Raw genomic sequence first — 13,015 nt, 5'->3', positions numbered from 1 at the left:
CTCCCGGACGGCAAACAGCGCCCCCGCGCGGCCCGGCCCCGCAGCGTCCCAAGGAAGCGCAGAGGCTCCTGCTTTCACAGAAAAATTGTTTATTGCATTTAAGAAACGGGGTCTGGCTTTCCACAGGAAAGAACTACGTTTAGAACAGGTGCGTTACAAACAGCAGGGTGAGTTAACACGAGAGCCAGAGAGATGAGGAAAAGTTTATTACAACTTAATTCCACATAATTTAAAAAAAAACACTTTAAAACTGTTAGCTGTAATACAAATTATTTTATAGTATAAAATCAAGTTGCCAGTGTATGTATCAGTACCACACTTAAGACTCTTGGGCTCCCACTGCTGACAGGCGCTCCCTGCAGCCCACCCGGGGGGTCAGGACCCCGTGAGATCCATCCGCTTCTCAGGGTCCACCCAAGCAGCACCAAGGTTTCTACAGAGCGAGGTTTAGCACTCAAAGCATGGTGAAGCTCTTCTAGTTTAAATTTCATAGAAATAACTACAGCTGTAAACTGGAGAAAGCACTTACACATCTAAGCGCACCTCATAACATCCTTTGGACACAGAATTCCCGAACCGCTCAGCTCCCTGTGAATGGCTTCAGCTGCATTTAAAAAAAACACTTCAGCATCTCAGAAATCATTCACAAACAGAAAGGTTAACATCGGCCTCTTCATAGAGAGTCTCCTCCGTGAATTAAGACATACACCGTGTTTCTATTCAGTAACTCTGAGGAATCTTGAACAGCTTGGGAAACCTGCACAGCTTAACCCAGCAGGTTTTCTGATCTCCTGAAAAAAGGCAAAATCCAGCCACAGGATTGTGTGACATCTGTATTTGTTACCTACCCACAGGAGGGGGAAGGAAAAAAACCCACCACGACACATGGGAGGAACAGAATGAACTGAAGCACTGGACTACTTACAATAAAATGCACCAAGACTTGGGGGGGGGGGAAGAAAAGGAAGATCACAAACTGAGAATGCCCACTGAATGGAAAAGCTCATTGCATCCATGTGCTCCTGAAGCTCACTCTCATGAAAAGCAGAGGCTGGAGGAAGCCAGCTGTCAGCCGGCAGGACTTTTGCTCCTGGCAGAAAACCAGAAATAAAAGGCATCTAACTGACTGTTAATGAGGTACTCCAAGGTCAGTAAAAAAGTTTTTGATGGTGTTCAAAGTTCACTTTCTGCTCATTTTCATCACTGTCGTGTTATTTCCTCAGTTCTGTTGTGCAATCCATTTATTACGTAATCTAGATGGGGATAAAGTGTTCTAGCATAACGTAATCAATAATGTAATCAATTCAAATAAATTGATTAAGGAGTTGAATTTTATCTCACCATACTCTCTTCCAGTTAACACCAGGATGGCTGCTCTGTGAGCCTGCAGAAATGGGGGAGGGGTGCAATCATACTCGCTCACAGGATTTCTTCTTCTCCACAAAATTATTGTAATCCAGTTAGGAATAACTACATAAGATGCAGAACTAGAAGATTTCGGTATGTAAAAAAAGTAAAAACTTTTTAAACAGTAGTAGCTTCAGTACAAAATTGCAAATACATGTAGCAAAAACAAAAAGATGTGCCTGTTGTTGAAATTAAAAGTCTTATTTCCGAGCAGTTCAAACTATCACAAACTTTTTAAAAATACATCTCTGAATAAAGCAAAGGTTACAGGCTTGCACCAGGGTAACTAGACAGATGATTTAGGCCTGACCAGCATTAGAAAAAAACATGTGCACTGGCTTAAATAAATACATGTTAAACATCATAAACTATTTACTCAGTTACTGAAATTTACTGACAGAAAATAATTGTGAATTACAAGGCACAGAGTTAATTGCCACCTGCAAATCAAGCCCATGCTAAAGGCCTACTACTAAAGTAAAGGCAGAATGTGGTGAGTAGAGGTGACCTCACCAAAATACTCTTACACCCTCACAGTCTGCAGGGCACTGTGGTAGGAGTCACATCTGGAACAGCACTTCTTCTATGAGCGCAAAAGATGCAAAGACACTCCAAGCAATGGCACTTGGTGAAGAAAAAAAATGCAGAGTCTCTAGGCTTCTGCAAACATCACGCGTAACGGGTGTTTTGGTGTTGCCTGCGATGAGGCAAAGTTTGGCACTGTGTTGATTCAGTAGCCACATATATCAGTATTTGGATTAACTGCAGTTTATACCAATGGGTTGCAGTTTGCTAAAGCAGTACCAGTAGGAGCATACCTCAGATACACAAAAATTGCAGTTAGTGTCAGCATCAGTTACGCCCGCTGAAGAAAGGCACATCCTCTTCAAAGAGGGGAACTGGGGCACAAATTTAAATGTTTCTATCCACCTGGTATTTTTGCCCAGATCATGCAAAGCAAGGTCAAATTAACACAAGATCCCTAATAACCTTGGTCATGTATTTTCTGTTATCTTGCTAAAATGAGGCTTTTTTCTGCCCAAGGGAATACACCAGTGGAGTTTTGCATGTGTGGGAATCACAAGAAAGCAAGTTCTGAATTACCAATTGCATCCGGACAAAGACAGCACTGTCAACTTCAGACAACAAAGCCCAGTCCAGCACCACTGGTTTCACACAAAGTATCTTTGAAGCATGCTGCTTTCATACCACCACGCTGTAAGGTTGTTAAGTCTAAGGAAGGTTTCATGCGCTTACTCCTCAGCTGGTCCCGGAATCACACATAAAGGACAGTACACATCCTGAAAATAAAAGCCAGCTGCCACTCACTAGAGCTGCTGAAGAAAGTTTAAAAGTATGTAAATAGAACTTCAGTTAAAAAGAGTTTATAACTGATCACCTAGTAGAGAGGAGAAAATCGCCCAGATAAACCTATCCAGTGACTGGCTAACCATTACAAATTTAACTGAAACTATCAGTGAGTTGCCAGGAAGAAATGAGGGTTCCTGATTCCTGTAAATAGACCCTCCCAATTTTCTGTCACTGTTCTCCCAGAAAAACAACAAAGAAATTTGCTGTAAAAATCTCAGGTAGTGGCCCCAAGAACATTAAGAAGCGAAGCAACTTATTCCTCAGAGCAAACAGGCTGCTATCAAGTCTCTGGGATTCATCAAAGGGATCACACAGAAAATCTTGTTTTGAGAAGTGTCATCCCAACTACCTCAATGAGTTCAAGAAGGTAACTGTTAACTTTACTCTCAGGGTGCAAAGTCTCTTTGGAGAGTGAAATAAAAACTCAGTTTAGATGATTATGGAAGACTTGCATCTAAATTACTCTTCTACCTCTCCAATTCAAAAGTATGAAAATCACTCATTTGAGTGATTCATCATTATCCTAAAGTTCCCTACATTAGGAGAAATCAGCTCCTGCTTCTATGAATAAAATCACAGCAGGTGTTCCCTGGGTCTTGCTCATTGCATTAAACATGCCTTATGCTAACTCTTCATATAAATGATCACAGTTCACTATAAGGTGAATCTCAGTAATATTTCAGGCATTTTTGCATGTAAACAAATTGTTTTCAAGCTTTAAATTGACAAAGTAAAACAACTGTACAGCCAGACTCCCGTTTGTAAAACAAATCCAATCAGTAAATAAGGGATGAGAAGAGCAGCAGCTATGCTTAAAGCAAAGTTATCAGAATTTGTGCTTTTCAGCAAATCTAGTAACTGATGGGTATCTAGTAAACAAGTCTGGCTTCAAAGAAGTCCCTTCTTTTATTTTCCTCCACTATATAAGGACAGAAACCAAGTGATCCCTAGAAAAGCTGGAGACTGGAACTTTAGAAATAAAGTATATATTTGACCTCTTAGTTGGAAAAAAGAAAACCTGCTCTGTTTCAGTTTCCCTGAAGCAGTAAGACTGCAAGAATATTCGTTGCATAAACCATTTCTGCTTAGAGCTGTTAGTGCAAGATGCAAATCTTCAACTTGACTCATTAAAGAGCCCTCCAAGATTCTAGTCAATATTCAACTTCGAACATCCAGCACCAGAGGTAACTACAGTAAGACACACTTTCTTGTGTTCTTCTTTGTCACAGGATACAGAACTGCACGCACAGCTTCAGCAAACACCTCCCGAACACCTTCCTGATTCAACGCTGAGCACTCCAAATATTTGACTGCTCCAATTTGTTTAGCCAGCGAAGTCCCCTGCTGTGGGGTAGTGGGAGCCAAGCTTTGCTCTTTCAACTTTTTAACTGTTTCCAGGTCATTTCTCAAGTCTCTCTTCGTGCCCACTAGAAGAATGGGAACATTTGGACAGTGGTGGGAAACTTCAGGATGCCATTTGTGCCTCACATTTGCATAGGAAGAGGGGCTACCGATGGAGAAACAGATGACGAATACATTGGTTTGAGGATACGAGAGGGTGCGCAGGCGGTCATATTCCTCCTGGCCTGCAGTGTCCCAGAGATTCAGGCTAACTGTCCGGCCATCAACAGTCATTTGGGCACTGTAGTTGTCAAACACAGTAGGGATGTACTCTTCTGGGAAGGCATTGGTGGTATAGCTGATAAGAAGACAAGTTTTTCCCACAGCACCATCTCCAACAACTACACACTTTATAGTCTGCATTCTTTAGCCAGAAACAAAGTCCTGCACAAAGCAAGAAAAAAAAAGTTAGGAAAAGCACACTCAATGACAGTTATTTTAAAGATAAGCTTTAGCAAGTGTTTTTAATATTGCTAACAATTTCTTATCACAGCTAGACACACTCAGTGCCTCAGCAGCCATTATGAAGAGCTCACAGGCTAGACAGACAATAGTGAAATGGAGATGCAATGAGTGGAGAGCCCAGAGACAACTGGCTTCATTCCAACCACGTAAGCACAAATTAGCCAAATTCCCAGTCTTGCCTTACTGCCAGTTTCCCACAGGCAAAGGGACAAGTCCTCAGAGGTACCTGCACGTGGAAAGGGATCGTGACCTCAGACCTAGTAACAAGATACTCTGTCATTTGTAGGTTCACACACACACACACACACACCCCTCTGTACACACACCCCACCTTCAAGATTCACACTTCTTGTCTACATAGTCTACTGCCTGAACAGTTTACCACAAAGAAAGGTCCATATAATAAACCAAGACATCCCATTGCTGGGCTGCACTGCTACCTGTTTATAATAAAAATTCACTCCACTCAGGATCAATCAGACCTCAAGAAACTGCATTATTTGGAGGACACCAGATAAAAGGTTCAGAAAGTAGCACGTACAAGAAAAGCTGTTCTTTGAAATATAACTAGCCATAGTACCCAGATTAGAATACATAAAGAATTTTTCTAAAGAAGCCAAGAACAGATTATTCTCACTAATCAGCGACAGAACAAGCAGAACTTAATAGGCTTGAGCTACAATAACGAAAACTTATACTGAGCATTAGGAAAATACATGCTGTAAAAGATCCACAAACAGCCTTCCTAGGCAGACTGGGGAATCGTTACAGGAGATATTTGACTCTTAAAGGCTTCCCTATACCTTTCCTGATATGTGAAGAGTAGGTTTCATAATCAAATGGATAGAGCCTAAATACAATTCATTCTAAACTTTCATCACACAAACAGCAGGAACTTTGAAAACAGCATGGAACAACTACAAGCAGTCATTTGTTGTATGCTGGAGCTTCCACTGCTAGCCTGAACAAGAAGGAACTTGCATCTGCCTTCTCACCCAAATGCCTTTGAGGTGCTATCAGTAATCCTCAACTTACAACCAGCAGCAAATATGCTGCTTCAAACAGAAGAAACCAATTGTGGGAGGAACTGTATTGCATATTCCAGAAAGATCACAGCTCCAACACCATCAAAATAGCAAAAGGAACATATGAAAATGAGCAATAGTGAAGTACTTCACTTATAAAAGTCATTAAACTCCCTCCCTTCAACTTCCTCTTCAAGACCATCCAAACAAATCAACATTTAAGTCTCAGCTTTGTCCTTTTTGAGAAAGCCTTTATCTATATCCACATAGTGCTATCTTGCCACTATGAGCACAAAATTCTTCTGTACTAAGTGAAAACAGACTACTTTAAGCTTTGGCACAAAGCTGCAACAGGCAACTTGAGTGATATCAACTGTCGTCACTACAACAAACAGTGCTTAAGGAAGTATCAATGTATGTACATACACACTATTAAAAACCAATCAGTGGTGGGAAGCAATGCAGAAACCTTGCTCCAGAAAGACCCAGCGGGATGTTGGAAGGGAAGAATTTGGAGGAAAATAAGCACGAGGAAGATGCAGAAGCAGCTTAACCTTTTTGAAAATGGCAGGAATTACATTTCTAAAACAACATGAATCACCTGAAATGCAATCTGGCAAGTAATTTGGAGCTTTGGCAGAAAAGCATACATGCGAGTTTCATCATACGTCAAAAAAATCAGTCATCCCATTTCAAGGCTCCAGTCAAATGGAAAGAGAGATGTGTATACAACTGCATATTGTAAAGGTAATCAGTAAAATGAAGAACAGCACTGACCAGCAAAAGCTGACAGCAGGACTGCATATATTATTCCAGAACGGTTGCACCAAGATTTTCATTTAACAGTGCTAGGGGAGGGAGGAAAAAAAATAGGTAAGTTCTGTCAAATTAGAGGCTTAGAAACATTTCTTGCATTTTTCAAACCCTGAATTGAAACCTCTTTTAATATAAAATTACTTAAAACATTACAAATTAAACATTTTTAGCATGATATTATTACTAAAGCTTGAACACTGTTACTGGCAACATACAATACAACATAATATTTCTGAACACAAAGGGTCTAAGCAAATAGTGACAGAAGAGTGGATGTATTTTAATACCATAACACTGTTCTGCCTGAAGATGCAACTGTAACTCACTGCTGCTCTCCCTGTAGGGTGGATCACTACCTGCTTTGAGACACTGCCACCCTCTCTCCAGCAGTGAGGCTGCCTTCAGATGTTTCCAAACCCTGTTACCCCTCCTCACCCAGGTAGCATGCATGCCACCTCCTCAACTGTGACCACACACTGAAAAAGTGTGAGGAGTTGTTTCATCCAGTTCACCAAGCAGCACCACAATCAACTGTGTTGGTACATCTAATCCAGTGGTAGCATATGATGGGAATGAATCACAGGGGAGGAACATCATACACTGCTACTGCTGCCAAAGCATCACTGGACCGCAGCACAGAGAGCAGGTTTTAAAGCTTATTCCTGCGTTTACTTCAAACCACTGAAGTACTAGAAGATACTGTCCCAGAAACCTTTCTGGTGACCAGCAATTTCAGAGCAAAAGTTTTCTTCCAAACGAACTATCTATGCAACAGACTGCTATTTTGATTGGTTAATAACAAGGTCAATGCAAGTTGGATACATGTAATAAAACCTCAACTGTAGCAACAAAATTCTGGTGGAGAACGAGGTAACAGAAATCCTTTTGTATGCCCAGTTCCTAGTTTCTAAAATAAACAAATTGCAAAGACTTGGAAACAGATCTCTCTTTAAAACACAAACCACGAGCTCCCCCAAGGGCTGACACCTGTATGCATTTCTGTCCAGAGCTTTTCACAGAAAGACAGAGCATCCCAGAATTGCACCCCTACCTGCACACACCAGGCACTGATATCTGGAGGGTCATCACACCAATACTGTAAGACAATACAGGCAGTTTCATATATTGGTAAACCACAAAGTCATGTGTATCCTATACCATCAGCAGCTAGAATAGCTTGATGCAACTGGATTTAAAATTTCTAATGAAAGTGTATTACCCAAAGATTATTTTGTTGGGGCTGTATTTAAGAGTTTATTAGAGCTTTCTATTCAGACAACAGTAGTAAGGTAACAAAAAAACTTGAAGCAGAAATGGTCTTTCACAGCATTACTATCTTGAATTACCTAACGCTTGGATTTTAGAAGCACAACATTTGCAATACGAAATAACTCCATGTAAACATGCCAAAGCATCAGGCTAAGTATAAACTACACAAATACAATTAAAGAGCTTGTAGGCTTTTCAGTACGCTTCTCTGCAGGGCTCCTTTAAAGAAGTACATTGTCTTAGCTGAAAGGAATCATGCGTGGCATATGCAATACAGAAAAACAAACACACATCAGGATACATGTGATTTAGTACTGAAACACAAAATTTAGAGAAATTAATAATAATAAAAAAAAAAGTAGAAAGAAGAAGCTCCTACACTCCAGAAACCTGTATGTTGTGAGCAGGTGTAGTTTGGTTAAAGATTTACATATGGAAGACAAAGGGGTTTTTTTAATTTAAGCCACAACCAAGCAAACAATATTACCTCCATCAGGCCTTTTAATTAAATCCACATATTGCTGTGTTCAAAATTTATAAGTCTCTATTTCTTTTTTCTTGTAAACAATTTGCCTAGCAATAAAACTCTCATAAGATAGCATGAAGCTGGGGTTCAAATTTGCATGGAAAATTGTTTTTATTGCTCAAGTACCCTGGAACTTGGCACTGCATGCTATCTGAATATAAATATATGCTGAAAAAACCCCTATGGAGTTATCAACAAACATTACCAGGAGCAGGAAAATTGGTTTAGGGTTTGTTTGGGGTTTTTTTGGTGAGCTTCAGAAGAATTTGGGGGTAAAACTTTAGAGAGAAAATCTCCATGTCCAACAGCTAACAAGAACTGAAAAAGAGAAAAATACAGATTAACACATCAACACATCAAAAACAAGACTTAGAATTTAGACACAGAAAGCTGGGCACAAGCTTCAAAGCCAAGTTTAAAGGTTACTTGGCAAGAGAAAGAAGTGAATGGAAAGTCCAAAGTAGTGAGAGGTAATTCAGGTTGCTTAGTCCTGCCAGAGAAAGGACTTCCACTACAGGTAAGCTGGAAGATCATCAGAACATGAAGAGTTCTAGCAGTTACAGCAGAATGGGAATAATTTTCAAAGAATGAATAAAAAAAAAAACAAACAAAAAAAACAACCACCCCACAAAGAAGTGTTGTGCAAAAATACGTAGATTAAGAGTTATTTCTATCTTGTCCATCAGTGACTTTGAATTAGAAAACTAGCATTCCTGTTTGGGCGAGTTTCCTTCTCAGAAGATGCTGCAAAGTCTGCCTTCGCTGCCTGCACACCTGGCACTTCCTTTGGAATGTGCAAGATTTCAGTCAACGTGTCAAGTCATTGCTGGAGAGCTACTCCCATTCTGACTTAATTATATATTTTCTGGTATCATTAACATGGACAGCTTGCTCTCCTGTAACCCAGCCGGACATTTGCTGGGGAAATTCACTATTTAGATTCCACTCCCGCTCCCCACAAAGCTATCCTAAGTGGAATCACTGAATAACTTCACGTTGCATCAAAATTTTTTGTGGGAGAGAAAAAACTTCTAGATCTTCTCTTTAACACTTCTGAAGGAAAGTTCTCTGCCCGCTCAGAGAAAGGTGAAAACAGTGACAGAAAACAGAGAGGAAACATGAACCTGAATTCTTCTGGGGCTTTCTAGATTTATGCTTCCTGCACTTCAAAAAATTCTTGGCAGAGGAACTACTTCTTAGCAGGATATGCGTCTGCCCTTGCTACGTTAACACCAGATGCCTCTTTGTTAGGTGGATTTTAGCTTTGATACTGTTCTTTGACAACCACATTTTCACAGAGTTTTTCAGGTCTTCCATATCTCTCTTTCCAGTTTGGATAGGGCCCCATTTTGGCCAAAAATGAGCAGAAAAAGCACTAGGAGTTCAGCCAACATCACCTGTACTGAGTTGTGTCATTCTGTCCAGCCACCATCTTTCACTAGTCTTTCCTTGTTTTGCAGACTCAGAAGTTTGATATTGCTTTATCAGAAGCAAGCAGAAGTTAAGAAAGCTAAGCGACTTAATTGCTCACATTTAATTAACGAAAACTACATCAGAGATGATTCACTCTGTCCACCTGATACATGAAGTCAGGCAGAAACTTTCAACAATGAATTGGGTGGATAAGGCAGTTTTAAGTATATCCTACCATCCTCACCCATGCAAAGGAGTTGAAAGATTTTTCATGTGTGCAGCTCAGCCACCAGCCCTGACAGGGAAGAGAAAGGGACTCTCAGCAATTTAATCAAGACTGTGTTACTATTCCACAACAGCTCAGCTTACTTGCCATTGTTTTAGGCAAGAGGCAAATGAATGGACAAGCGCCAACCTTTTAGAAAGCATGCCAAGAAAGTGTAGAGAAGTTAAATAGGAGACCTCATCCCTAATACCCTTCAGCATTGAATGACCTACTTGGACTTCTCAGTGCCTTTCAAAGTTTTCACACTGCTTTCTGTCCTGCCATTTACCTGCAAGAGAAACAAAACACAGGGCAACAGCCTGAGTGGCAGCAAAGTGAGAAAAAAACCCAACAAGCCAAGCCAGATTTCAGCAGAACAGCAGGAACCATGTAGTCCACAACACAGCTCCACATGAACAGCAGAATTAAGGAAGCTCGATTTCTGCAGAGCTCTGCCTGGAGGTTCAGCTCCCACGCGCATATTACTGATGCCTAACAGGAGTACAATTCTCGCTGGTTGCTCCCTCAGCGTGAATGCTAAAGAGGCCTTACCCCTTTTGGCATAAAAATTTGTTTCAAATAAATAAAAGAAATCACTCAAACCCTTTCATATAATGTTTTCAAAATCTGTACCCCTGACAAATAGGCTGAAATTGGTTGATCAATTTAAAGATTTTTTTTTTCCCCCAAGGATGAAACACACATAAGCCTTACTATGTAAGCAGAATTTTCACTGTAGTTCCCTAAGAAATAAAGTGGTCTGCATGAGGTATTTGGGCACCTCAACCACACAAACCTCAGTGCATCAACACTCTAGTACAGGCACTCATATTCCAAATTTTATAGGAGAGCAACAATAGTTACCTATTCTATGAATCCAAGACTATGTTTATTGGATAATAAATATTTCCAAAGGGCATTAGAAAAAACCTACACTACACCAAAGGACAGCTGCACAGTCATACCGGAACGGAAAACTAGGACTTCAGTAGATATCCGAATCCCCAGTATATGAACGTGACATGCATCCTGCCATAGTAAAAAAGCTGCAGAGTATTAAACTTGATTTTTCCATCTGCAACCACATGGAGAAGCATGGATTCGTCAGACAGGTACCCTTCACAATTTATGTGAACACAAGCAACCCTGACACACTTCAAGGGTGAGCACAGTAAAGGTGGAAGTCTAGGAGCTGGGACTGCAGTGCTCAGATCCAGTACACACCTCCTGGGTGATACAAGCGACCTGCAGAGGTCCTGGGTATCATCGTCAGTTCATAAAAAGTTAACAACATATGTCCTTCCTACCTTGTATAGATTCTGGCAAGGCCTTTATTTATCACTGTTGGCTGAAAGGAAAAAAAAAAAAAAAAAAAAAAAAAAGGCAGTACCTCAGACACGAGGTTCTGTGAAGAGGTGCATCAAGCACATTGCAGAATGAATGATAAATCCAGTTAAAGTATCCCCGATTCCTATTTGAGATTGAAAAAAAAACCAAACCAAACCAAATCTTTTTGTCTATCTTCCTATCATCTTTTGTCACCTGGCATTCTTTGGCACTCTAGCCGCTCTCTATTTTTAACAAAAGTTGTAACAAAGCCACTGTTTTATTTGAAGGGCAGTGTGTATACCGGGAAAATCTAAGTTTTTTCCTCAAGAAAAAAGCCCCCACACATTTTTCATTCTCTTTAATTTCTCTTCCTCCACCCCCAAATTTCACTGTGGGGCTGAAAAAAACCAACTGAACAAAAAAATGCACTTGGTCAATCAATAACAGTTTTCAAAAGTGTCTTTTAATAGTTTTGATATGACTAAAACACGAGTTAAAGCGTGCAGTCAGTGTGTATTGTGTTACGGCTTGTAGGCTACAACATTGAAATATTTGCCAGTCTCATTTGCATCAAAGATTGCAGTTCCAAAAAGTGAGTAGAAACATACTCAGTGTTTCCCACTAATTGCAACCGTGTATTTCATTATTTTTCCAGTATCTCAGTAAAGTTCCTTCCAAGAACATTTAAATGCATTTTTTATAGAAATAATAAGCTAAAATGCCAAATATGTCTCATAAGCTTAAGTTCCCTATAGAAGAACTTGCGTGCAGCTGAACACTGGCAAACTGTCCAAACAGAACCTTCATGCTATGTGTTTTACATTTGACACAGAAGACAACATAAGCTTTTTAAAATAAAAAAATAAGCTTGGGACAAAGAGCACACAGCTAATGATGCTGGCACAAGGACCACTGCAGTCCAGCGCAGGATGCATGTTGCAAGCATAGGGTACACATAAAGAACAAAAGCAGTTAAAGCTTTTTTTATAACTCTGAGTAAACATGATGGGAATCACAGCTGTTTATAAAGAGTAAACAGATATCAACTATTCATTGGTTCTTTAAAAAAAAAAAAAGAACAAAGGGACATCAAATAAATCAGAAAGAGGGAGGTTCAGAACAAATAAAAGGTAGCATTGCTTCTCAGGATTTGAGTTTAAGCTAGGAAATTCTCAGTACAGGATGTTACAAATACTGAAAGTTTATAGAATTCAAGAAGAGAACCATTAACGTTATGAAAGAGAGCTCTCTAGCAGCTGCTAAATGAGACAATGCCTGTGACTCCTGAAACCCTTCAGCACTCAGAATATTTTAGGTCACTACCTTGCTCTCTACTCTTCCCTAGACAATAATTGGACAGTATTTAGAGAGTATATCAAATATGAATACTCTTACCTATCCCTGTAAAGGAAAATCCACTCCCAGCACTAAAAGAAGAGACCTTTAGAAAAGGCTAACTCATCATATGCTAACCTTTTATTACATCAGCTGGGAGCAGAGGTCGCCTTAAACTTGTCACGGTACTCCTAATGTGGATTAGCATCAACCTGACTTTAGAACAGCCCAGCCCAACCTTCGGACACTGCGGCAGAGGGACGAGCAGGACCTGCCCACGGGGCCGTTCCCACTTCTCGCACATCCCTAAGCGAGAAAAGGGGCCAGAAAAGTTTGTTCCAAAGCATCCGCCCTCCCCTACGCCTCCAGCATCTCCGGGCCCCCATGAGCACA

At 40.3% G+C, this 13,015-nt stretch overlaps 1 protein-coding gene across 12 annotated transcripts; it reads right to left on the bottom strand.

The window, feature by feature from the left end:
* Positions 1–87: 87 nt before the first annotated feature.
* LOC104124271 (rho-related GTP-binding protein RhoG) lies at positions 88–12,995 on the bottom strand. Of its 12 annotated transcripts, none has more exons than XM_035892121.1 (6): positions 12,761–12,995; positions 10,192–10,247; positions 7,537–7,581; positions 6,447–6,517; positions 4,824–4,870; positions 88–4,563 (listed from the first exon to the last, which is right to left on the bottom strand). In XM_035892121.1, the coding sequence occupies exon 6, from the start codon at positions 4,540–4,542 to the stop codon at positions 3,967–3,969; it is 576 nt and encodes a 191-aa protein (XP_035748014.1). In that variant the 5' UTR covers positions 4,543–4,563; positions 4,824–4,870; positions 6,447–6,517; positions 7,537–7,581; positions 10,192–10,247; positions 12,761–12,995; the 3' UTR covers positions 88–3,966. The 12 variants fall into 12 exon arrangements, with proteins under 12 accessions (XP_035748014.1, XP_035748016.1, XP_035748019.1 ...); XM_035892123.1 differs by lacking the exon at positions 12,761–12,995 and adding an exon at positions 8,486–9,988 and having other exon boundaries at positions 10,192–11,047; XM_035892126.1 differs by lacking the exon at positions 12,761–12,995 and adding an exon at positions 8,486–8,598 and having other exon boundaries at positions 10,192–11,047.
* Positions 12,996–13,015: the final 20 nt, after the last annotated feature.

The sequence above is a fragment of the Egretta garzetta genome, unplaced genomic scaffold (assembly GCF_000687185.1).
Source record: "Egretta garzetta isolate BGI_Z169 unplaced genomic scaffold, ASM68718v1 scaffold404, whole genome shotgun sequence".
Taxonomy (NCBI): domain Eukaryota; kingdom Metazoa; phylum Chordata; class Aves; order Pelecaniformes; family Ardeidae; genus Egretta; species Egretta garzetta.
The sequence above is the reverse complement of the archived record's forward strand: the minus strand, read 5'-3'. Positions and strand labels throughout refer to the sequence as shown.

Coding starts and splice junctions, on each gene's coding strand:
- LOC104124271 (XM_035892121.1), bottom strand. CDS start 4,542: ATGCAGACTATAAAGTGTGTAGTTGTTGGAGATGGTGCTGTGGGAAAA.